The sequence below is a fragment of the Macrosteles quadrilineatus genome, unplaced genomic scaffold (genome assembly GCF_028750875.1).
Source record: "Macrosteles quadrilineatus isolate MER2022 unplaced genomic scaffold, UCM_ALF_1.0 Scaffold_2__2_contigs__length_208266976, whole genome shotgun sequence".
Lineage (NCBI taxonomy): Eukaryota > Metazoa > Arthropoda > Insecta > Hemiptera > Cicadellidae > Macrosteles > Macrosteles quadrilineatus.
In genome coordinates this window covers 47,073,078-47,099,672 of record NW_026542595.1, presented here as the reverse complement: position 1 = coordinate 47,099,672, position 26,595 = coordinate 47,073,078, and the positions used below count along the sequence as shown (strand labels likewise).

Below are 26,595 nucleotides of genomic sequence, written 5' to 3'. Positions count from 1 at the left end.
GCTCTCAAAATATTTTAAACCGTGATGGGGTGGGAGGGTGGGTGTTGAGTTATACAAAACCATAGGTTTAAGAATATATTGAACATCACATAGGTCTACAACAGTTATAAAACAATCACACATTGGTATTACATTATGCAGATTTGATATCAACTTCTTCAATATCCATTTCATTATCTGATTCATGTATTTCTTCGACAATAGCTTCTTCCATCTTTTGTTTCTCTTTCCCTGTAAACAAAGAAAAATGTCAAATCACATTCTAAAACCTTAAAGAATACGTACCACATGGGTAACAGCAAGATTAAAAAAAAAATCGACCCAGTTATTTTTTTTCTTTTTTTTTAGTTTAGACATTTATTGTTTGTTTACCCAATAGTTCTTCCTCTCTCTCTGAGGACTCTCTAAAAAATTATCAATCTTGGTTTTTGATGGATGGCCACATCATTGAACTGGTAAAAATAATGACGGAAGTTTCAGATACATTTTAGTATCTTTGGGTCAAGCTACAATTCAAATACCTTGTTGCTTGTTACCAGTGTTGGGAAGTAGCGCGCTGCAAGTAGCGACGCTACAGTAGCACGCTACTTTTTTTTAGCCGTAGCTATGCTACTTTTAAGATTTTGTAGCTTTAGCTGTAGCTACATTTTAAGTAGTTGTAGCGGAACTTTGGCTACTTTTCTCGCTACATTAACATTGATTGAGATAGTGAATTTTATCACAACCTTACTTAAAACGGTCTTGTTCAAACTGAAATTTTCAAGAAAACTAGGCCTAACTACTTTCTTGGCTTCATACAGAACCGTACAAACACACTTGGATATACTACATTATTTGTTTTTTTAAGCTCTTTAAAAGAGTCTGGAGAAATATTGAAAAATGTTGTGTTTTAACCCTTTGAGTGCCACGCAACGATATATCGTATTGCACAACACATCTGAAAAATACTTCACAACGATATATCGTCGTCGGTAGTCTTACCAAAGAATACATTGCAACGATATATCGGGCCGGCGCAACTTTCGATCATACGAGTTTTAATGTATATGTCTGACTTAATGTATGTCTGACTTAAAACTCTGGCACTTTTCGGAAAGTACCAAAATAAATTGCTGGTACCCAAAGGGTTAGGGGTAAAAAATGAGAAAAACCCATTTTTACCCCATATACCCCCCCCCCGTTAAACCCTGTTCCCATGGCCCGATCATGCTGGTTCGCGAACTCATTCAAGTTTATCCCGCCTTACACCTTCAACCAAAATTTTATCAAAATCGGACAAAAATTACTCAAGTTATCGTCTGGACGGACACATATATGTATAATTACAAGCAGTTACCGATCTTTATATATTTTCACTTTTTAGGTGTATGAAGATAAGTAATGGTCGGATCCGGATATCGGACTACCGGATCCGCCGGATCTGAGCTAGAACCGACGCCCGATCGGATCCACAAAAAATCGGATCTTGGGCTGGATCCGGTTTTAATGGAACCGATTTTTTTTATACCATTAACACAAAACGGGCGAGTATTCGAGATTTCGAGTTTGAGCAGAGTACGGCCGAGCTTATCTTTGAACTCGCCAGTTTGGTTTAAAATTGTAAAAAATCAATATTTGTTGAAATGTAACTTGTGTTTACATAAAATGATGGATAATTTGTATTACTGTAGATTCTACAGTAATACAAATAATAGAAATAAGCAAGAGGTACTTGTCCTAACCTATTTTTATAGTTGTCACGACAGAATAGGTAAACTCAAAGCAGTCGCCGGCGACTGACTGGCAATGGTATACTGACTTGACACAGAATAGAATGACATGATCGGTAGTGATTTTGTTTTAAAGTAGGCCTACTGTTTCACAATAGAAAATTCCACTACTGAATTGTTACGTAAGCAATACATTTATGTTTATAAAAGTCAGAATAGGAACACTATAAAGGCAAAACAATAGAAGGGAGGGAGGGGTTGTGCAATGACCTCGAAATGAGCGGAATAGCAACATTGAGTAGGTGGTTGACGGGGGGGGGGGGGGGGGGGAAGGGAAGGGTGAGACCCTTGAGCTATGCTATATTTAGACTAGACTTTCACCACTTCCCAAATGGCTGGGTACGGGGATTACAATAGCAGGTTTTTCCCTTGCCTGGTTTGACTTTTGTCTTTTTGTGTAGGAGATTTGAATAATCAAAAATATAATTTGAATTGACTACAATTATTTAGCATTGATAATACAATTTGCAAGGGGCCAGAAGGAAATAGAGCAAAACACTGAAATTAATAGAATAACACACAAAGTAAACAATAAATGAAATACAGAACACGATGATTTAACACTGTCACTCAATTTTGTTGTCTAGAAGGGTCGGTGAACTAATCAATAAATAGCCAAAACCAGTTTCCTCCTCTTCACACAATCTCACCACCACCCCTCCCCCCCTAAGCCGGGATGCCCAACACTTTGTCCTTGAAACACCCTAGCCTCTGAAACAATAAACCCTTACACCCGCGTTGCTGTTTTGACAACAGGTTTATGAATGCGTTCACTATTTTTCATTTTCCAGAATTAACCATCAATTATTATTATTTGCAAGTTACAAATAGGAAACTACATGACACTTTGTCCTTGAAACACCCTAGCCTCTGAAACAATAAACCCTTACACCCGCATTGCTGTTTTGACAACAGGTTTATGAATGTGTTCACTATTTTCATTTTCCAGAATTAACCATCAATTATTATTATTTCCAATTTACAAATAGGAAACTACATGACATTATGGTATTCAATGACCCATGTATTATAAAAAATTAATAGTTCATTACTTATATTGATAATAAAAAGCATTAAAAAGCATAAAAAGCATAATTACAGCACGCAGCCCTTGATATATATATATAATCATCAAAGTAACTGTTACTTTATACAAAATAAAATAGGTAAAAAATTGTGTGGCCAGTCAAACTTTATAAACAAACATTTTATTCTATAAAATACAGATGGTAAATAGGGGTTAGTTTAAAGGAAATAAAATACAAAACAGATTAATTAATTATTTTGATAAACGATAGAAAGGTTATGGGATTGATTGCACTAAAATAACCGCAGGGAAACTTATAAGTAGAAAAGTCGTCAACCACAATCTGTTTAATCAGTACATCGTTAGAGAGAGAGAGAGGGGGAGAGAGAGAGATAGCAGATAGGGGCGTTTGATAGGGAATCTGAAAAAGTAAACAAACCAGGAACAACGCCCACTACATTTGCCCACTACATTTGCACACGTGACCAATTTTTGTTTCTTCCTTATCTTTCATCCATCCCAAAATGGAATTCCTGAAATAGTTTGTTGGTATAATCTCCCCTCCCACACAAGGCGCAGTGCTCAGTGCGCACTGTAGGTTGTCACGTCTGTCGTCATAGCGACTAGCCAATCACGCACTCGCACTGCGTTGTAGATTACGATACGAAAAGCTGTGTCAGAAAGACAACGCAATAGGTGGTAGTTTGTCTCTTGTATCTCCTCAAAATTACGATCGATAATCAGATAATCATTAGGCAACGTAGAATTGTGATAACTTTGTTTTCAATAACGACACATATTAAGTGTTTTTATATGGACACAGTTAGTCTTTGACATTGCCTAGCCATATGAATTATTTTATTTAAAAAACCCAAATATAAAAGGTTTAATTTACCTGTTACGTCAATTGATCCTTAAGTTATGAAATAACTACGGCCGTTTCGTACTGCTAAACGAGTACATCTTCAGGTTGTCTACGAACGTTAAAATACGGCCTTCTCATCCGTGGGTGGAGTCGTCAGCACATTTAGGACACATAACACGAACACATAACGAAACATTAAAATATTTACAATTAAAAACTTGGCCAAGTAGTCCGAACACGAGAGTTGTGTAACCAGTAACGTTAGATGATGAGTCATGACTCATCACTAACTCTCGTGTTCGGACTACTTGGCCAAGTTTTTAATTGTAAATATTTTAATGTTTCGTTATGTGTTCGTGTTATGTGTCCTAAATGTGCTGACGACTCCACCCACGGATGAGAAGGCCCTATTTTAACGTTCGTAGACAACCTGAAGATGTACTCGTTTAGCAGTACGAAACGGCCGTAGTTATTTCATAACTTAAGGATCAATTGACGCAACAGGTAAATTAAACCTTTTATATTTGCATTACCTTGATCCAGAGGCTAACCCATCATGAAATTAAAAAACCCGCCCTTGAAAAAAGAAAATATTTTTTCAAGATCCGGATCCGGTACCGACATTTTCTTGGATCCGCCCATCACTAATAAAGATATAAGTTTTTACTTTGATAAAGGTTTTTACTTTTTATGTTTAAATATTTAATACAGTAGGGCAGAAATTAAACGTTGTTGAGTGCACAGGTGTACTACAATCGGGGTTTAATATATTTGGACTTATCTAAAAGTAAACTAGTTTTCTGATGAAATATTGTGGCACTATTCCAAATCACGACTAATACAGAATGTTGTGATTATTCAAACCAACAGTTGGTGAAAGTAAACATCTGCTTTTAAATTAGTCTTGTATTTTAAATTATTTTCCATATGTTTGAAAATGTCTTTCATAAAAATGTGCAATTGATTTCCACAGCGGTCCACTTTTGTGTTTACAATATCCTACTTCCATAAACTTAATATGGGATCTCTTTTGGGCCTCTGGGGAGGAACCCAGTTGAGCTCAGTTAAAATGGATGTGTTACAAACCTTCTCCATAAAATTTTACCCCTATGTACTAAGTTTCATGGCAATCGGTCCAACGGTGTCCGAGCTCACAACGTTCAAATGCACATATGTATACAAAAACCTCTTTTAGAAACATAGATATAACATATATATATATATATATATATATATACATATATAACAATTTGAACGAATAGGGTTTTTGGCCCCTGGGGACATAAGTAAATCGGTCTCGGACCTAGAGACCTACGTTAATAGCTTCCCTAAAGGGAAATTCGCTAAAATCCTTTGCAAAAATTCAATGTTAACAAATAGCTATCTGTGTATTAAGAGCGCAAAGTATGTCATTGCCACTCTTTAAGAGAACTGTAAATGGCTGCAAGAAACTTTAACTGAGTGCGGTCATACATTTCGAGAGTGGCAATGACTGTTTGTGCTTGTATAGTAATACACAGAAGATTTCTGGGTAGCTGAGTGCTAGCCTAACAATCGAAAGGTCCCTGTTAAATCATAAAATGCTCAGGACAAAAAGGTAATAAAATATTTGGCATAGCTTATACAGGGCGTTTGCAAAAGAACGCTGGGATTTTAACCGCACACGCGGAGGTATGACATACGATAATTTTGTCATAATTTTATGGTGGCAAGCCTGGTGACCATAACAGTAGCTGCCTAAAATAGCATATGCCATCATCTGGCCGCAGAGTTGTTAGTTTTGATCGAGTCATTGACATTTTATCACCACCGTGGGTCTGGCATACCCCCACGCGCATTCTTGTGTTACCAGTACTATGTTCATTGGGGGTCTCTAGTGTACCCCCTGTGGGCGTAATAGTGTCTCAGTTAGACTCCACTGATCCAGCCTTCCAGTGCAAATACTGTTACTCACAAGACAGTAAATATACATAAAAGATGGTAAGTGGTGATCGATTTCAATTGGACACTCCAATCATTATCAGACCCAATAGGCAAATGTTGAATATTGCAACCCAACTCATCTAGTCTGGATTAGTGATGGACCATCATATGTTTTTACATTGTACATATGAAGTTGTTTACAAAATATAATTCAGTGTTGTGTTGTAAGATAATAAAAGAGTTTACAACAAACTTTCTTTCATTAACTTTAATTTCACCAACAAAGGTTATGGGCCATTTGGAATATTAAAATAATCATTTTACAGTATTCTGTGCTTAAAAATAAGTAAAATGAGTTTTGGCTATAGAATTGAACCTTTGAAACGAAATAATTATGACACTTGGAAAATTCAAGCTGAAGCTATATTAATCCAACAAAACCTAATGGAATATGTATCTGGGGAGAACAAATGTCCTGAGGATGAAGTTGGTAAGAATGCCTGGATAGTTAAAGATCTTAAAGCTAAATCAGAACTAATATTGATAATTTCACCTAGTGAATTGAAATTAGTAAAAAACTGCAAAACTTCCAAAGAAGTATGGGATTGCCTGCAGAACAATTACCAAAGTTCTGGTCTTGCAAGGAAAGCCACATTATTAAAGCAGTTAATAGTTCATAAAATGAAAGACGGAGAAGATGCTAGGGATCATGTCAACAAATTTATGGAGATTGTTGACAAACTTCAAGAAATGAACATAATTATCAATTCAGACTTACTTAGCATTATGCTACTTTACAGTTTAACATCATCATTTGAAAATTTCCGGGTAGCAATTGAGTCTAGAGACACTTTACCTTCTCCTAATGATTTAAAAATAAAAGTAATTGAGGAGAGTGAAGCTAGGTCAAAAGACACTTGTACGAATAATGAAGATACATTGTATTGCAAAACAAAGCAGTTCAACTCCAAGAAAGGTATTCACAACACTTATAGTCATAAGAAACAAGATGAGAACAACACTACAAAAGAAGGTTTCAAAGTTAAATGTTTCAGATGTGGAAAAATCGGACACAAAGCCAACAACTGTAGATCCAAACAAATGGGAAATAGTTTTAAAGCAGAGGCTGAATGTTTCTCTTCAAATTTGAACATTTTAGGTTCTACTTCATCTGATTGGTGTATTGATAGTGGATGTACATCGCACATGTGTGGAGAGAAATCACAGTTCAGAGATATCAAAAATTCAAACGGAATTTTGAAACTTGCTTCTAAAGGAAAGACATCTGACGTTTCTGGAACAGGAACGGTTTCACTGGAATTAAAAAATTCTGAAATCATACACTTGAATAACACTCTGTTTGTACCAGACTTGGCAACAAATCTAATGAGTGTCAGTAAAATAACAGATAAAGGATTTAAAGTGATTTTTGAAAAAGAGAAAGCTGTCGTACAAAACCAAAGAGGAAATGTAATTGTGGCAGCAGAACGCCAGGGTGGTCTTTATTATGTCAAAAGTACAAAATCTATAATGGTAAATGAAAAATCAAACTATACAAAAGAACCTGAGATCATAGATTGGCATAAGAAGTTAGGTCATCTAAACGAGGTTGACTTAAAAACAGCTTTAAAAAATGAATCTTTGAATGGATTAACCTTCAACATGAAAGACAAAATTGGAGAATGTGAAACGTGTATTAAAGGAAAATTGACACAAACACCATTTCAATCAAGAAAGATTGCAAATAATGTAGGCTTGTTAGAAGTCATACATTCTGACATTGTAGGTCCTATGAAAGTAACTACACCTGGAGGAAATAAGTATTTTGGAACATTCATTGATGAACATTCAAGATACTGCTATGTATATTTTTTGAAAAGTAAAGACGAAATTTTTGAACGTTTCAAAGAATATAAATATGAGGTGGAAAATCAAACAGGAAATAAAATCAAGTTTCTACAAACAGATAACGGCAAAGAATATTGTAATGGTGAATTTGACAAGTTATTGAAAGAAAGTGGTATAAGGCGAAGACTAACAGTTCCATACACGCCGCAACAAAATGGTTTGGCTGAAAGAAAAAATAGAACATTATTGGATATGGCAAGATGTTTACTGATAGAATCAAATCTACCAGGATGTATGTGGGCTGAAGCTATTAACACATCTAACTATATAAGAAATCGATGCCCTTCAAAAGCTACTGAACACTTAACGCCATATGAAAAATGGACTGGAAGAAAGCCTTCAGCAAGACACTTGAAAGTATTTGGATCAAAAGTATTTGTATTAAACAAAGCTTCAAGAAAAGGAAAATTTTATCCAAAAGCGGAGCAAGGAATATTTGTGGGGTATGCAAGCAATTCAAAAGCATACAGAATTTGGATGCCACAACAAAAGCAGGTTAAAATTGCAAGAGATGTAAAAGTTCTTTCAAAAATGTATTATGAAAGAAATGAAGATGTAAATGATTACAATCTTCTTGAGCAAAATAAAATAAAAGAAAGTGATAAAAATGATCAAGATTTTTGCATTATTCCGATCAAACAGAGCAAAAATAATGATGACCAGTCTGATTTTGACACTATATTTGAAGAAGAAAATGACAGTGAAATGGAAAATGATATTATTTTCGAAGATGATATTGAAAATCAACCTGATGATTCACCAAGCTCAAATGATATTGAAAATCAACCTGATGACTCACTAAGCTCAAATGAACATTTAGACACTGATGAAATAAGGGTATCACAGAAAAGGCAAAGAACCCCTCCTCTTTGGACAAAAGATTTTCAAATGTCAGCTACCTGCAATGAAGATTCAACTTTAGAATCTTCAGAGGAATGGAATGAAGCAATAAAAGAGGAAATAAAAGCTCAATTTAAAAAATGAAACTTGGGTGCTTGAGGATAGAAACAAAGAAATTAATGTAATTGGTTGTAAAATGGTATTAAAGAAGAAACTAAAACCAAATGGAGAGCTAGAAAGAAGAAAAGCACGATTGGTAGCAAAAGGATTTGCACAAAAACCAGGCATTGACTACGATGAAACTTTTGCTCCCGTAGCAAAGCTAAGTTCAATAAGACTTATGCTTGGACTTGCTGTTGAAGATGATCTAAGTATTGATCAAATGGACGTTTCAACTGCTTTTCTAAATGGAGAAATAAAAGAAAAAGTTTACATGGAACTTCCTAACAACTTTGAGAGATACCTCCAAGAAATAATGGTGGATGAGAGTGAAAATGAAGATAAAAAACTATTCAACAAAACAAAGAAAATGATTACTGACTTAAAAAATGCTCAAAACAAAAAGGTTTGTCTACTAAAAAAGGCAGTTTATGGTTTAAAGCAATCAGGAAGACAGTGGTATATGAAGCTTGATGAAAAACTAAAGGAACTGAAATTCATACCATCTCAAGCTGATCCTTGTATATACATTTCAACAGTAGGTGGATGCAAATCAATAATCTCTGTATATGTAGATGACATTTTAATTGCTACAAAGAACCAAAAGTACCGCAATTACATCAAAGCCCAGCTCATGAAAACTTTTGAAATGAGAGATTTAGGTGAACTAAGCTATTGTCTGGGGGTAGAGTTCACAAGAAAGAATGGAAGGATATCAATGTCACAAACGAAATACATAAATGAAGTCCTGAAAAAATTCAATATGACTGACTGCAAACCAGCTGTAACTCCACTAACACCAGGTCTAAAATTGGTTAAAGGACATGAAAAAGATTGTAACTACCCATACCAAAATTTAATCGGTTCATTGATGTATTTGTCAATAGCCACAAGACCTGACATAACACATGCTGTGAGTTACCTGAGCCAATATAACTCTTGTTTTGGAAAAGAACACTGGATTGCTGCAAAGAGGGTTCTCAGATATTTGCAAGGCTCAAAGAACTTGTGTCTTGAATTTTTCAAAACAGGAAAGCCATTAATTGGAGCAGCAGATGCAGATTGGGCATGCAGTGAAGACAGGAGATCATACACCGGCTACTGTTTTAAATTTGGCGGTGCTGTAATCTCCTGGGAATCAAAAAAGCAGAGGACTGTAGCTCTGTCTACGAGTGAAGCGGAATACATGTCATTGACTGAAGCAGCAAAAGAAGCCATTCATCTAAAACAATTAATTAATGATATTGGAAGACCTCAAGAAGTCATTGAAATATTTTGTGATAACCAATCAGCTATTACAATGGCTAAAAACTCCATTATAGGAAGTAAATCTAAACATATCAGTATCAGAGAACATTTTATACGGGAAAAAGTACAAAATGGAGAAATAAAATTGAACTACCAACCCACAGAATACATGGTTGCTGATATTTTTACTAAAGGACTAAGCGAACCAAAACATCACAAATTTCAAAAGTGCCTAGGACTTTTACCTAGCTAAGTTTGGTGAGGGGGGATGTTGAATATTGCAACCCAACTCATCTAGTCTGGATTAGTGATGGACCATCATATGTTTTTACATTGTACATATGAAGTTGTTTACAAAATATAATTCAGTGTTGTGTTGTAAGATAATAAAAGAGTTTACAACAAACTTTCTTTCATTAACTTTAATTTCACCAACAGCAAATGACATAATCTTGAATGGCGTCCCTACTTATATCCTATTGGCTACCGGAAGCACTGGCCAATACATTTTTATAATTACAACTGGAGTCGAAATTTACTTGTTCATTAATCAGCTTATTACTATTTTTACACTTTTCTTTATACAGTTCTTCCCAAGCATTCATTTCATATCCTTCTTTACAATTCTTTAAAATAAAGTCAAAGTCAAAGATTTTTATTGTCTTTAAACACATGTGTGCAATTGACAAAGTCACAAGCATTTAATGTAGGGTGAGTGCACCAGTGAATGACCGGTTAAGGTTGACTTTCTACTTGTAAACGACATGGGAAAATATACTACTAAGCTACATTGTACGAAATCGTTAAAATGTACTGCCCATATTTCCCTGTACTTCCCGATGATACAACTTAATGCATTATGTTAAAAGAAATTATCAAAAAATACAATTTTTTGCACATACGCACCAGTGAATGACCGCATATTATATAACAATTTTAAAATTGTATTAAACCTCCTCCTTTTCACCGAATGACCCCCGTTCAAGATTTTCGCATCAAAGCTGTAAACACTGTAGTGAAAAATAACGATATCAGGGTCGTTAAAATATTGGTTCTAGTGAAGGATCACTTTTTATCTAGGAAATGACCGTAAGATTTAACTCGCATTCAAACTTTGGTTATGGTGTATCCACATAATTTCTGATGAGATTTTGTGTTTCCTAGCAATCGCTTACTCCATCAGAAAACATTGTCATCAATATTAATAAAGAAAATTGATTCAAATCCTGTTAATGAACGAAACGGTCATTCACTGGTTATACTCTAATTTTGTGAACCAGTAATTGACCGGCTGTTTAAATAGACGATTGGTTAGGATTTTTATCTTTAAATGAGTACAGAATTATACCTTAACATGTTAACTGTGAATTACATGTAATATATTACAGTTCCAATCAATAATTAAGGAACCATGACAAATTACAACCAACCATGTTTGTGCGAGACGCCATAGTGGGAAGCTTAATAATGAACTGCTTTGAAACATCCAATTTTGTTTTTGTTACAAAAGGATGATTGACACTTTCTTTTTTAATAAGTCAAAGAGTGTAAATTAATAAGACCTCAAAGTAACTTTTAAAACTGTTTGTGATAGACTAGGAAAAACAGAAAGCCTGATATGATGTTTTTTATACAAATCGGTCATTCACTGGAGGGTGGTCATTCACTGGTGCACTCACCCTATGTCAGTGTTTCCCAACCAGTGTGCCGCGGCACACTGGTGTGCCAGTAGGCCTCTGTAGGTGTGCCGCGAAATTTTAAGTAGTTAAAAAATTTTTGATCAAGAAAGAAACTTTTAATGAGAAAACGTTGAGCACAAATTTCCCACTAGAACTGAAACCAGGGTTTATTAAATATTTCTCACTCATTATTGGTAAATTCATACAAAATTTTTATCAAGCTCATTGTTTTATTATTATTTAAAACTTTCCACCTAATAAACGCTAAATAACTAGTAAAAAATAAAAATAGGTTTTACGGAGTAAGATGTAATTGTAAAAATAGTTTTTTATGCACTTACTAAATGTAATTTTTACCAACGGTATTTTGTAGACAAGTGTGCCATGACTACAAACATCTTCTAGTTAGTGTGCCCTGAACGGAAAAAGGTTGGGAAACACTGCCCTATGTAAATAGCCTATTCTAAGTAAAAGGTACATTGAAAAATAGAATATTAATTTATAGATAAAAACAATAACAAAATATAAAAACACCAGGGAATGACATAACAAACAATTAATATAAAATCTAAACAATTATCCAATTTAAATTCTTAAAGTACTAATGTCACAAGCTAAAAATTCATCAACAGTATAAAAAATATGTTCTCTTAACCATATTTTAATCTTATTTTCAAACTGTTTTGAAGTTATATTCCACATGTTTTCTGGCAGTTTATTAAATAATTTAATTTTCATATAAACATGACTGTTTCTTGTTTTTTCCAACCTTACAGAGATTAAGTTAAGAAGATAGTTTTTCCTCGTTTGATGGTCATGTATTTCTTTTCTAACAGACAATTTACAAATAGAATTCTTAACATCCATCAGGCAGCAATATATGTACAAATTTGGAAGAGTCATTATTTTAAGCTCTTTGAATAAAGGAACACATGACTCCCTATCTGAAACATTTGTAATGACTCTTACAGCTCTTTTTTGCCACTTAAAAGCCTCTAATGCACTACACGAGTTGCCCCATAAAGTTATGCCATACTTTAAGTGAGAATGAAAAAAAGCATAATAGGCAGTTATCAGCATGTTTTTGGTTACACAATCTTTCAACTTTCTAAGAAGGTGAATACATAGACTATCCTCTATTTGTCTATTGCACGGCCATTTTGTAACAGGTATTGTGCGACATTTCATCTTTCTGGTTTGTTGTTTCTCCACGCAGATATGTGGCTTTTGAAGCGGTAAACGAAGTTCACAGACTGTGCAATGGAGAAGTTATCACAATCTGTGACATATCTGGTATTTTCCTCTTTCATCTCTTCTAATGTTGTTCTGCTGTGTAGTTTATTGTAGCTATTGATTTTCTCCTTGTCTTTCTTGTGATGTCTTCTATTGTCTTGGTTTGAAATCCATTTCCGTAAATATTGATTGAAAAGATCTTTTATAAGCAGATTGAGTACTTCCAGAAGATACTTATTATTTAATAAGTCAAATAAAATATATTAATCTAAAATTGTTGGGAGGAATTCACTGCGTTTTTAGTGTATACTCCTGTAATACATAGTAACTGCTCGATTTTGAGCAACGGGTTTACTAGTATAACTTTAACCATCAATTAAATAAATTAAATGAGTAACAAAATATAGAAGAAAATATAGAAGACCACCAAGCTGGATTTATCCAATCCAAGGTCGCTCCACAACGGACCAGATATTTACTATCAAACAATCTCTTTTGAAATATTGGGAATATAATAAAGAAGTCCACCTACTGTTCATTGATTTTCAAAAAGCATATGCTAGTGTACTTAGGAAGAAAATGTATGAAAAAATGAAAATGTTTGGCATTCCTGACAAACTTATTGACCTGACAAGAAAGTGTATTAAAAAATCACGCTGCAAAGTGAAAATAAATGGAGAATATACTTCAAGTTTTGAAGTAACAACAGGAGTGCGTCAAGGAGATGGCCTTTCGCCCCTCCTTTTTAATTCAGTGATTGAAGATGAACTCAAAAAGACTAAACAGTTAGCAGCAGGAATTAATATTGGAACAAAAATTAATGTGCTAGTGTTTGCTGACGATGTGGCACTTCTTGCAGAAAACAGAAAGGATCTAGAGAGCTTAACAAAAGCCCTAATAAAAGAAGCCAACCATGTTGGGCTAACAATAAACAATCAAAATACCCCCGCCGCAGCAAACCTGCCGTCTAAGCGAATTTCCATTTGGCTGAATTGATTTTCAATTGATCTATTTAAATAACATTAGGTTTAACGAGTACCTAGGTTTGTTGCTACAAGGAAACCAATAAAGTAGTGTGTTTTTAGTAAAATATTGATAGCTTACTATAAAATAAATAAATTTGCCAAGTTTGATCAAAATATATCCATAAACAAGCAAACTACAACATTTTACAATATTCTCCATAAGAATAACATGGGAATTTTAAATTTAAAATTTTTTTAGTTTTCTCCGTAACCAATAACCGTACAAAAACACTTTGATATACTGAATTGTTTGTTTTTTTAAGCTCTTTAAGAAGGTTTAGAGAAAAATTGGGAAATTTTGTGTTTTGAGGGTAAAAAGTGAGAAAAACCAATTTTTACCCCATAAAACCCCCCATAAAACCCTGTTCCCATGGTCCGATCATGCTGGATCGCGAACTCATTCAACTTTATCCCGCCTTACACCTTCAAACCAAATTTCATCAAAATCGGATAAAAATTACTCAAGTTATCGTGTTCACGGACACATATATATATATATAAATCTATATATATATACATATATAAAAATTTGAACGAATGGTGTTTTTGGCCTCTGGGGACATTAAAATGAAAAAGTAGATCGGTCCCGGGCCTAAGTCTTACCATGAGACCTACGGTAATAGCTACTTCCCTATAGGGAAATTCGCTAAAACTAAATATATGAATGTGGCTAGAACCAAAGGAGTAGCCCGGAAAGAGAATTTTAAAGTGGATGATTTTGAGTTTGAGCATGTGGATGAGTTTAAGTACCTCGGCATAACAATAACACATGATAACAAAGAGAAAAAAGAAATCCAAAATAGAGTAATTGTAGCCTCAGCAACCTACTGGTCCCTAGTCAATATGCTCAAGTAAAAAACTCTGTCCAAAAATACCAAAATTAAAATCTACCACTCCATCATTCTTCCAGTACTACTATATGGATCGTAAACATGGTCACTAACAAAAGAATAGGAAAAGAAACTTATTATTTTTGAAAACAAGATTCTGAGAAAATTATACGGACCAATTCAAGATGAAGAAGGCTGGAGAATTAGGAAGAATAGAGAATTGAGAGATGTGTATCACCATCCAGATGTAGTAGCAAGGATAAAAAGCAGGAGACTGAGATGGGCTGAACATATGTGGAGGAGAGAGAACTCATCATTAATTAAAGCTGTGGACCAGAACAAACCAGAAGGCAGAAGACCACTCGGCAGGCCGAGACTGCGATGGAGGAGTCAGGTACTGAAGGATGTGGCTGTATTGGGCACTACTCCTGAGGCTGCGGAGGATAGAGAAGAGTGGAGAGGCATCGTTGACGAGGCCAAAAACCTTCTGAGGTTTCAATGGCCAAGGAGGTAAGGTAAGGTAAATGAGTAACAAATAATGACATTCCAGTTCTTTTAAATCAGTTTTAAACATTCTAGAGCTATTACAAAAACCTTATGATTTGGAAGGATACCTATTAAAACATTTGAGAATGGATATTTCTAATGTTCTACTGCCATATTGGTTGCCTGTGCTTAGGTAGGAGATAATAATTTCTTCTTACTCCATAGGCTATGGATAATTATTGGTTATTTTCAAATTGCTATCAAATAAATTATAAGTGTATATAAAAAACACAAACAATTTACTACAGACAACAGTCGAACAAAATGACAGATTTTTATTAAAGGCAAAATGTTTTATAGGTGATAGGTAAGCACAATGAAATTCAATAATTGATGGATTATCACAATCCTAAGAGGATTTGATTTATTGATGCAAGAGTGAATCTGCAAATACTTTAAGGATATTCATAAGGTTGTAGGGAAAATTACTAATCTTTTATGATTAGAGTTATTAAATAGTAAAAATATTCCTGCGTGTTGTAGCTTGTTATTCACTTTAAAGCTAAAATATTTTTTCGTAATGTAAATCTATATGAAGGTTAACTAGTTTTCATGACTTATTTTGACTTAGCCTATTTTTAACAATTGGAACAAAACTCTCATATTTATGTAAATAATATAATTACAACTATTTATCAAATGTTAATCATTCATACCTGCATGAGGCGCTCGGATGAGGGATAGATCCCGCTGCACTTCCCGAATGTCTCTACGGTCCTCGATCTCCTTGCCTTTCCTCAACCTCTCCATCATGTAGGCCGCCTGCCGCTTGTTCTTAATTGTTTCAACTTTCTTCATTGCTTCAACTACAACCAAAGTAAAAGTTACATAACTTGATAAATTGGAGATATCTAGCCTGAGTAAAACATTATAGATGTGTCAATACCAAAATTTATCATCAAAGATACCAATAGGCCTACCTAAAAAAATCTATTTTCAATAACCTATCTATGCCATTATTTTCAATATTTTTGTTGTATAGAATTTTCTAAATGGATTGGTTACACAACACCTAGCCCTGTCTTCATGTCCTTATACCAAGTAAATGTGAAACACCAGGGGTGTTTTTAAGTAAAGAAAAAAATAAAGATACAATGAAAATTCTAACCAACCAATTTAAAATTAAACCCTTTTAAACACATGAAATAAATAGGTACCTACTACATCAATGGTAAATAAAGATTTTACAAACAAATATCAAAGAGGAATTTAAATTATAACACGAGTACCGGTAACATTATTTTTACAATAGGTGGCTACAAAAAAAAAAAATAAATAAATAAATAATAATACCCCCGCCGCAGCAAACCTGCCGACTAAGCGAATTTCCATTTGTCTGAATTGATTTTCAGTTAAATATATTTTAATAACATTAGGTTTAACGAGTACCTAGGTTTGCTGCTACAAGGAAACTAATAAAGTGTGTTTTTGAGTAAAATATTGATAGCTTAGTACAAAATAAATAAATTTGCCAAGTTTGATCAAAATATATTCATAAACAAGCAAACTACAACATTTGACAATATTCTCCATAAGAATAACATGGGAATTTAAAATTTAAAATTTTTTTAATTTTCTCCGTTACTAATAATTGAACAAAAATACTTTTATATACTAAATTATTTGTTTTTTTAAGCTCTTTAAAAAGGCCTAAAGAGAAATTGGGAAATTTTGTGTTTTGAGGGTCAAAAGTGAGAAAAACCAATTTTTACCCCATAAAACCCCCCGTAAAGCCCCGTTCCCATGGTCCGATCGTGCTGGTTCGCGAACTCATTCAAGTTTATCCCGCTTTACACCTTTAAACCAAATTTCATCAAAATCGGACAAAAATTACTCAAGTTATCGCGTTCACGGACGTATATATATATATATATATATATGTCTATATATATATATATACATATATAAAAATTTGAACGAATAGTGTTTTTGGCCTCTGGGGACATCAAAATGAAAAAGTAAATCGGTCCCGGGTCTAGGTCTTACCGTGCCACCTACGGTAATAGCTACTTCCCTATAGGGAAATTCGCTAATAATAATATTATTAAAACAATAAGGATGTTTACAAAATATAGGCCTAGCACAAGGGCCTAGGTTTTTAAGATTTTTTGTAAGGATATCAAAGGCTTACCTGAATGGGCACAATAGACACAAATCTTTACCATTAAGGTAAGTTTGCTATCCTCACAAAAAATCCTAAAAATTCTAAAATGTTACTTATAGGAATAATAAATTGTCTCTGGGCTGTCACTGAGTCAAGTGAGTGTGTAGTAAAGTGGATTGAAGCGTGTCATTTTGTTTTTAATAGGCTACTAACAACACTAGAGTTTGCGCTTTTTCCTTACAAAAAACATTATTTTTATGCCAATGATTGTGTAGCCTACTATAAAAAACACGAACACAAAAATCCTACAACATGTGAAAGAAACATTTTAGACAATAAACAATACTGTAGGCCACAAATCATTAGTGCTAAATCATCACTTTAAACTCACTTGTTTTTCGCCATATTTCCCTGTCATACTTTAGAGGTACATTCCTTCTTTTTTCAAACTCAAAAGCAGGATCAACTGCAAGTTCTTTTCCCACAGTTTTTCGATATGCTTTGGTCCATCTAACTTTCCTTGGGTTCTTCTTTTTCTTGAATGCTGCATGACACTTGGACCGGCAAAATTTGAAAATCTGAAAACAAACGTATTAAAAACATATTTTAAACGTATTAACAAACCCTAATATTTTAAAACAGTATTTGAACTATAAGGTAGGTACATGATAAGATCTAATGGGAAGGTTTTTGGTGTTCCTGAATAAGTTATTTTATTAAGCATAATATTAACTTACCTATGATATGATGATGTTATGTTAACTAGGCCTACATACTGGAAGCGTAAATAAGCTGTAGGCCTAATCCAATTGAGGCCGATAAGCTAACCCGTCACCTGTCAATTAATTTTTATTAGATGGACAGACGTTTTTCCTAGCAAAAAATCAAGACCTCAAAGGTTGTGCTTATTTATAAAGATACTAGCTGACCCGGCGAACTTCGTATCGCCTAAGTTATAGGTTTCCCCTAAGACAGACCGATGGAAAGAAAGTACCGTTACGTTTAATTTTCAAGATGATCTCGTTCGCATCGCTCAATCACGTCCTGGTTGAAGTTCGTTCGCTACGCTCACTCACCTTTGGGTTGGAGCTCGTTCGCTACGCTCACTCACCTTTAGGTTGGAGCTCGTTCACTGCGCTCACTTGCCTTCAGGTTAGCTCGTTCACTACGCTAACTCGCCTCCAGGTTGAAGTTCGTTCGCTACGCTCACTCACCTTTGGGTTGGAGCTCGTTCGCTACGCTCACTCACCTTTAGGTTGGAGCTCGTTCGCTGCGCTCACTTGCCTTCAGGTTAGCTCGTTCGCTACGCTAACTCGCCTCCAGGTTGAAGTTCGTTCGCTACGCTCACTCACCTTTTGGTTGCAAATTAGCTGTTGTCATAAATGTAAAAGAAATAATAGTGCTGCACCTTGTTGGTAATCCTTGTAACTTTAATGCTATTGAACATCATAGAACAGAACCAACTTGTTTAATTGAAACAGCTGTTAAGATTCATTAATTCCATTTCTCATAAGGTTAACATGGGAAACTCCAGAGCCACTGGGGCGGAGCCCTTTTAAGAATTTTGAAACGGGAAATAGTTTACGTCCGATTCGCATACCTACAGAATTTACACACCAAATTTCATAACGATCGGTGAAGTCGTTTCGGAGGAGTTTGCAGACAAACACTGTGACACGAGAATTTTATATATTAGATATGTTAATGTAAAAACCCTTGTCAGGACAGTAGTGGTGCAAAGTTATATTTGAAATTGCCCTCATAAGGTTGATATCCTTTTTGCATGACAAAAATAAGCTTAATAAACACCAGCATGATATTCGAAAGGTCCCACTGCTTTTGACATTCCTTCTAATGAGAATTTCTTTAAGTTGAGCACTTGAAATGAAATATAGTCAAAATTAATTTAATTGTGTAAATAATAAATAATGAAGTAAATAATACAACTGGGACGCTAAGTATGAGTTTAGGAAAGCGCGCCAATGTGGCAGCCTTCCCCCACAACCATGAGGGACCCAGCGGAGATTTGCCAATTCATCGAATAGTGCGCGAAGTTGTTAACTCACTCCTAGCCTTCAATAACACAGATTAAGTACAATAATCTTACTAATATTATAAATGTGAAAGTTTGTGTGTTTGTTTGTTTGTTTGAAGTTCAATCACGCATTAACGACTGGACGGATTGGGCTGAAATTTGGCATGACGATAGCTCACATTCCCGATTAACATATAGGCATATTCTTTTCTCAAAAATCCTTTCGGGCTCCGCCCCAGTAGCTCTGCAGTTCCCCATGTTAACCTTATGAGTATCTATAATATTAAAACAAAACACTGTTCTTTTATTTCACGATTCTGAATCACCCACTTGACCGATTTTCATGATTTTTGTGTTGAAAGAAAGATAATTTTGAGGACTAGGGAATGTCGAAGCCATAATTTTAGCTTAGGGTCCCAGTTTTTTAGAAATTAAGTTTTAATTTTCAAAAAGTCTAGCAGCCGACGGACGAGTTAGTCGTTTTAGTGGTGGTTTAACTAACAGCTGGTTTCTAACTGTCATTGAAATGTTTATGTTACAAGTTGTTTGTATACAAAAATATTGATCTTCAGAGTTTGCCTACACATTATTTTACTTTTACATGCTGTTTATTTTCTACTGTTAAAGATCTATGTTATCAGGAGATTGTGTAATTTTGAACTAAAGATTTTAAACGTATAATCAAGTTTTGTTATAAATGCAATCCGTCTAAGTACAGTGCTGAATCCTTTAAGATATAAGTGGTTTACGTGTTGATACATCTTTTTCTAGATGTTTGAATATAAGTGTGACTGCATACAGTACACATTTAATTCGTAAATGAAAATGTCAACCGGTGTAGTAGGTAGGTAGAAAACTGACCAGTAAGCTGCAGGGTGTCAGTAGAAACCAAAATCGATTCATACCATATCATAACTATCCCAGTAGGCCTAGTACTGTATGATTCAGAAACTTGATAAAGGGGTACATTCCAAAAGTAGACCAAAAGGCTCGGATCTCGGATGGGCTGGGCAGGCTTTGCATGGCGGAGAGAAGATACATTAACTTTTAAAAGTGTATTCCAAGGAGTACTAAAAGGTAGACGACCACTTGGAAGACCAAGAAATGAAAGACATCTTCAGACTGGTATCTTCCTGTCATCCAGAAATGGCAGGGGATAAAAGAGATCGGTAGGCCAGGATCATTTTAGAGGTTTCAGTGGCCAAGGTGGTAAAACAGGGTATGGTTAGTGATAGTAGGCCTATGCAGTGGAAGGTAGTATGTAGCTACTGTATTCAAAGCCAGTGTGTGTGAATCGGCCACCAAGTTGTAAACTAGCTGTTCTGAATCATATTCAGTTTTAATTGTCTACTGTATTCGATTCCCGTACGTAGGACGGGCCAACAGCTCGTTCATATTTAAAAGGAATTAAAGAATTTAGTCAGCTGTTTCAACTAAAAAAGTTAGTTCTATGATGAACAAAAGCATTAAAAAGTTATAAGATTTACCAACAGGGTGCAGCACTATTATTTTAACTATAAGCAGCAACAAAAAACTGTGATGCGCAATGAGAACTGTCAAAGTAGGATTGTTTACAGTTATGTTTATGTTTTTAATTTCATGAATATGTGATATTTTGCAAACTTTTAATAATTTATCTTTCTTTATTGTTTAGGTGAAGTGGTAGAACATTATGGCTATGGTAGATGTGTCTATGGTATACCGTAAATTTAAAGAAGCAAATTTTATTTAACCGTGTCCTCCCCCATTGCAAATACAAAGCTTGAGTATAACTGTAATAGGCGTTTTATACATATATGCCAACCCTGTACGAAGGACGGGTACTCTGCTAGTATACTTATATATTCGGAATCTGCACAAAATGCAGAATGTAATGGTATAGGCCTAAATAAATTTTCTTTTAATTTGAATTAGAATTTCCATAGCTAGTTAAAAAGAGTCTTTCTACATAGTATATCATGTATAGGGGAGAAAAGTAAAAATTATAACCTAAGCCAAGCCTACAAGAATTTGTTTGTGGTTCAATTAGGCTATAGGCCTAGTGATAGTCTATCTGTCAATTGATGAATGATAATGAATAATTTATTGTCGTTAAAACTAGGTACAAAGTTCATGACAATCTTCAAAAGAAAAACATAACAATCAAGACGGCTCTTGCATTAAAAATAAAATAACTAGGCTAAAATTCAAAACTAAAGTACACTTCATGTTTTACAGACAAGCCTCGGTTAGAGTTAGTTTTCAAGACATGTTTGAATTTTAAAACACACAGGTTTTTGATGGAGGAGTGCAAGAAATTGTACATTTTGACACCTTGGTAGGCATAATGCAAACTATTTTGAGTGGCTGTATAATTAGGCCTATGCCTTAGTGTGGACGCTTGGTTTAAGATTTAGATTTTGGCCTAGACATTATTTGTGACAACTTTTATGAATTGTTTAAATATATCTTCGATGTAAGCTTTCCTGCCTTAACCTGTAAGAATAGAAATGAACCTAGCTCTTCTTGGATTGGTAATGAGGTTGTACACTCGCATGGGACACAAGGTCACAGGGTTGTTCAGAAGATGTTAAGAGGGCCTACAGAAGGGCCAAACGGCAGCATTCGTCTCTTGTTACTCAGACAAAAAAGTCTTATTTTAGTATAATAGAATTCTAAACTCAAAAAATACTAGTAAGGAGTCGTGGGCTGTGGTCCGTGCACTTTGTGATGAAGATTATGAAACACATACTAACTTAAGCTTGAAAATTGATAATGTTGTTGTGACAAACCCCCAAATCATTGTAGGTAATTCACTTGCGAGTTCTTTTTTTGAGAAAATTTCTAGATTGGCAAAATGGCAATTGTGCTCCTGAGCTCCCTGTTGACTTAGGTGAGGGACGCTTTTTTCTCACACATACCTACTACTGTTGCTGAGGTGAGGGAGGTGGTAAATTCACTGGGATCCAAGAAAAGTTCAGGTGTTGATGAGATACCATGCAGCCTTCTCAAGCTTTGTAATGAAAATGTTATTGAAGCCCTCGCAAATTAAATAAATAAATCCTTTGAAACTGGCTGTTTTCCAACAAAGTTAAAAACATCTTTTAAAGTAGGCCTAGTACCTGTATATAAAAAGGCTGATCCACTTACTGTTAGTAATTATCGCCTGATTTTGGTGCAACCATGTATAGGAAAAGTATTTGAAATATTTTTTTTGAAGAGATTCCTTAGGTTTATAGAATTTAATAATATATTGACTGAGAGTCAGTTTGGGTTCCAAAAACATGTCTACATCTGATGTTGAATTTGCCCTCCTGGGGAACATCTATAACCACCTGGATCTTTCTGAGAGCCTTTTGATGCCTATTTTATGACATGACCAAGGCCTTTGACCTGCTAAACCATAGTGCCCTGCTTCGTAAACTACTTTCCCTGGGCATTGCAGGACCTCTGCATTGGATATTTTCTTATTTAAGAGACCGCCACTTGGTCGTCTCAAGCATTTGGGGAATGACAATACTCTACGCACATATAAGTCGGCTCCATCCCCTGCCATGAATGTGGGTGTTCCACAGGGATCAAACCTAGGGCCCCTATTGTTCTTGCTCTATATGTTAATGACCTACCTCTGGCTCCATAACATCTGGAAATATGCGGCATTTTACTGACGATGTATATCACCTAATCTATAACTCTGATCGTGTCAGTCTTATTGAAGATACTCAATCTAGTTTAATTGAGATGCAAAACTGGTGTAACGAAAACTGCTTGATCTTGAACTCTGATAAGACAAACCTTATGAAATTTTACAATAGGAAAAAACCTGAACCAGCTCCTCAACTAGTGCTACTTGAATACTTGAATACTTGTTGTCTTAATCTTTGACCGAAGTATATCGGATAGATTGCGTCGTTATAGGCTACTAATCCGTATAAAATTACAATTAGCTAGATGGGGTCGCACTCACTTCTCGTGAAAAAGTAGCCTAAAATATCTTAGCCTGCACATAACAGAGAATCTCAAGTGGGATGAACATATTAATTCAATAGCTTCAAGATTAATATCGTAATCAATTTACATTAATTACTAGGCTCCAGAAATTGGTCCAGACTGACATTTTGTTAAAAGTTTATTATGGATGTTTTCACAGTTGGTATAATATCTTATGGAATAGTGTTCTGGGGAGGTAGTACCATGGCCAATAGGATCTTTCTCCTCCAGAAGGAAACGAATTATTAGGAGAATGTGTGGTGCTCAACGTCTTGCTCACGGTAAGTTAGGCCCCTGTTCAAGGACCTTGGAATTTTAACTCTCCTATCACTATTTATATTAGAATCTGCCATATTGGTGAGGAATAATCCGGACATCTTTTTCACAAACAATCTGGTTCATCAGTTCAACACGAGAAGAGCTAATCAAGTACATGTACCTCAAGTTAACTCAACTTTGGCCTGCAAGAGCCCATATTTAAGTAGTGTCAAGATCTACAACTCGCTACCAAGGAACATTATTCAAGAGCAAAATATCAATAAATTTAAGAAGATGTTAAAGGAATATTTATGTGAAGCGGCCTATTTTAAAGTAGAAGTTCAATTAGGCCTATTATTGTGTTTTCTACCCATTTTGACGTCCACTTCGCAGGAGCGATGCTAGTGGGACATCATCAAGTAAGCTAGTTAAGGTTGTCATCTCCAATAATTGAAATGTTATGATCAAGGGTACAGTTTCTTAACTAGGCTATGCTAATATCGATTGAAACTATCGAATTGAAAATATTGGTTAATAATCGATATTTTTAAATATATCTATTATAAAATTAAACTATCATAACCTAACCTATCCAACCAAACTTGCTGATGGTGAAAAAATCGCATGAAGGTTTACTAATAGAATCGATAGTTTCAATCGATATTAGCATAGTCCAGTTAAGAAACTGCACCCATGATCAATTCTAGGTATTGCTAGAAATTACATAATATTAGGCTAGTCCTAGTCTGCGGTAAATAAATGTAAAATCTAAGGATACCATAGGCCTAGACCTACGTCTGGAGAAACCTACCTTGCAATCATTTCTCACAAATTGAATTCCATGACCTGGAAATATTCTCGATGAACAAAAATAACAGGCTTCAATTCTCATTTTGAATTATTTGTCCCAAACCTATATGTAAATGACGTTACACTTCAAAACAGATTATAATCTTCGAAATTGCACTTAACCTAACTTATGTTGTAGTTGTGTTGTGTGTGACAAAATAGAATAATAGAGTGAGAGTGAGGTCTGTTGAGGTAGGTGAGGTGAGGACTGAAGACAGGAAGTTGGATTTTTTTCCGGTTTACTCTCAGCAGCAGATTAGTTGCCTAGAATAAATCAATGGCAAGAAGATAAACTGCGTATCGTTTCTTGTCATGTAAAATAGAACTTTATGAATCATAAATAGCTAATTGAACATTTTATAAGGTTCATCGCCATCATTTTTACTTTGAGACAGCTACGCACACCTAAATGTGTATTTTAAAGCGGAATATATAAATGCAAGGTAGAATGGGGCGAGGTTGTTTGTAGTTTAAGCTTTGTTACTGACTCAGATCAAATGTTTCTTTGTATTTGTTATGTCATGTTTCACAGCCTAGCTAAAGAAATTAATTCTAAAAGGATTTTACCAATAGCACAGAATAAATGTATTATAAGTGTAGTGTAAGCATTATGTTTTGCATTGCAGTGTCAAAGTCTGTCACGTCAGCTATTTTTTTCTTTTTTTTAATTATTAAACTATTGTTACCTTGGCCTTTGTTCTTTCAGAAAGATATAATAATCCTCCAATATACTTCGCCACAGTGTGTATGGCATCTTCAGGGAGACGAGAAGTACTATTTACACATTACAGTTTATACACAACGGTGTACACACATCACAACTACGTAAGTTTACGTCTCGGCGACTTACATATAGGAGAGTTTATTGGGGGGACTCATCGAGGAGCCTATTTTCAGATCCTAGCCAAATTATATCCGCCATGCCACATGTAAATATTGTATAAGTTATATTGTAAATAGTGTAAATATATGTTTTTATTGACAAACTCATATGAGTTGACGCAATCTATCCTACATTGTCACTCAAGGATGAAGACCTCAAGTATTTCAAGTATATAGGCACAGCCACCTTTACTCCAGGCCGCGTGGTATAGGTGTATGGTGCGTCCGCGCCCGCGTTCGCGTTCGCGAAGTTGCCGTGACGCAAACTTGCGTAAATAACGTACCTAGTTGTGATGTGTGTATGTGTATACATCGTTGTGTATAAGCTGTATAGTGTGTAAATAATACCTCTCGTCTCCCTGAATATGCCACACACTGGTGAAATATATTGAACGATTATAACTTCTTTATTCTTTCTGCAAGAGCAAAGGCTAAGGTAACAATAATTCCATTATATTCTAGTTCTTGCCACTGGAAAATACATCAAATGATATTTGTTTTTTTATGCCTATATGAAAATCATGGCCGGACATTGATTGGTATGTATAGAATTGCGTTTTCTTTTGCCGATTGTCATGAACTTTGTAGTTTTAACGACAATTAATAATTGCATTTCTTTTATTTAGCACCTTAGCTGATTAAAAACATTCATGTCATACTAGAGGATCCATGCTGCTCCGCAGCGTTAAACTAAAAATATAATATCCAAGAATTAATCAAATTTGTGATTTTGCAGAGTAGTACCTGCTGGTACGTGAGCACATTTCAGTTCATTTAGCTGTTTGTAGGTTAATTAATACTGTATAATTATCTTGACTTTAAATCTATAACAATTTTCACTTGTTACCCAATTCAACCATAGATAAAACATTCAACTTTGTGTTCTTTACTTTTTTTTACTATACATACAGTTTATAAATCAGGTAAAAAAGTAGGGATCCCTTCAAGTAGGTAACCTTTCAAACTGGTGAAGGGACCTACCTGCCCGATATTGAAATCGGTCAGGTTGGTTACTTTTCAATTTGGTGAGGTAATGAACGCCCTCTTGCTCTTGTGGTGGGGGCATCGACTGCTCTCATTGGCTGCAAGGTTTCTGGGGGAGGGAGTAGTTGTTATGGGGTGAACAGTGCTGCCAACCCAAAAGTCTGGAGCAATAAACATTCCCATACAAGGGTAATGTGGGTAATTCCGATATTTACGGCTACAAAGTAGGCAGTATAAATGCCGAAGGAAATTATATGTATAAAATATCTAGTTAGAACTTTTCATAGGTGAAATACTGTAAATAACAAAATACGATATTAAGTCCATCATCTTGCGAACCTGTTTCTCTCCATGCCCCTTGGTCACTGCTAGGCTACTTTCTCTTGTAACTAAATCTACAGTATTAACGGGTCAGATTTTATTAATTAACTAGCTGTTGCCGTTTGCATCGCCTGACATACT

At 35.0% G+C, this 26,595-nt stretch overlaps 1 protein-coding gene across 1 annotated transcript; it reads right to left on the bottom strand.

The window, feature by feature from the left end:
- Positions 1-62: 62 nt before the first annotated feature.
- Positions 63-24,454, bottom strand: LOC128988027 (probable ribosome biogenesis protein RLP24). Its single transcript, XM_054409201.1, has 4 exons — positions 24,230-24,454; positions 17,548-17,734; positions 15,709-15,858; positions 63-231 (listed from the first exon to the last, which is right to left on the bottom strand). The coding sequence occupies exons 1-4, from the start codon at positions 24,308-24,310 to the stop codon at positions 134-136; spliced, it is 516 nt and encodes a 171-aa protein (XP_054265176.1). The 5' UTR covers positions 24,311-24,454; the 3' UTR covers positions 63-133.
- Between the last annotated feature and the right edge of the window lie 2,141 nt (positions 24,455-26,595).

Coding starts and splice junctions, on each gene's coding strand:
- LOC128988027 (XM_054409201.1), bottom strand. CDS start 24,310: ATGAGAATTGAAGCCTGTTATTTTTGTTCATCGAGAATATTTCCAGGT. Junction 15,859..17,547: donor GGAAATATGGCGAAAAACAA/GTGAGTTTAAAG, acceptor CTTTGGTTGTAG/TTGAAGCAATGAAGAAAGTT. Junction 232..15,708: donor CATCCGAGCGCCTCATGCAG/GTATGAATGATT, acceptor CTTTGTTTACAG/GGAAAGAGAAACAAAAGATG.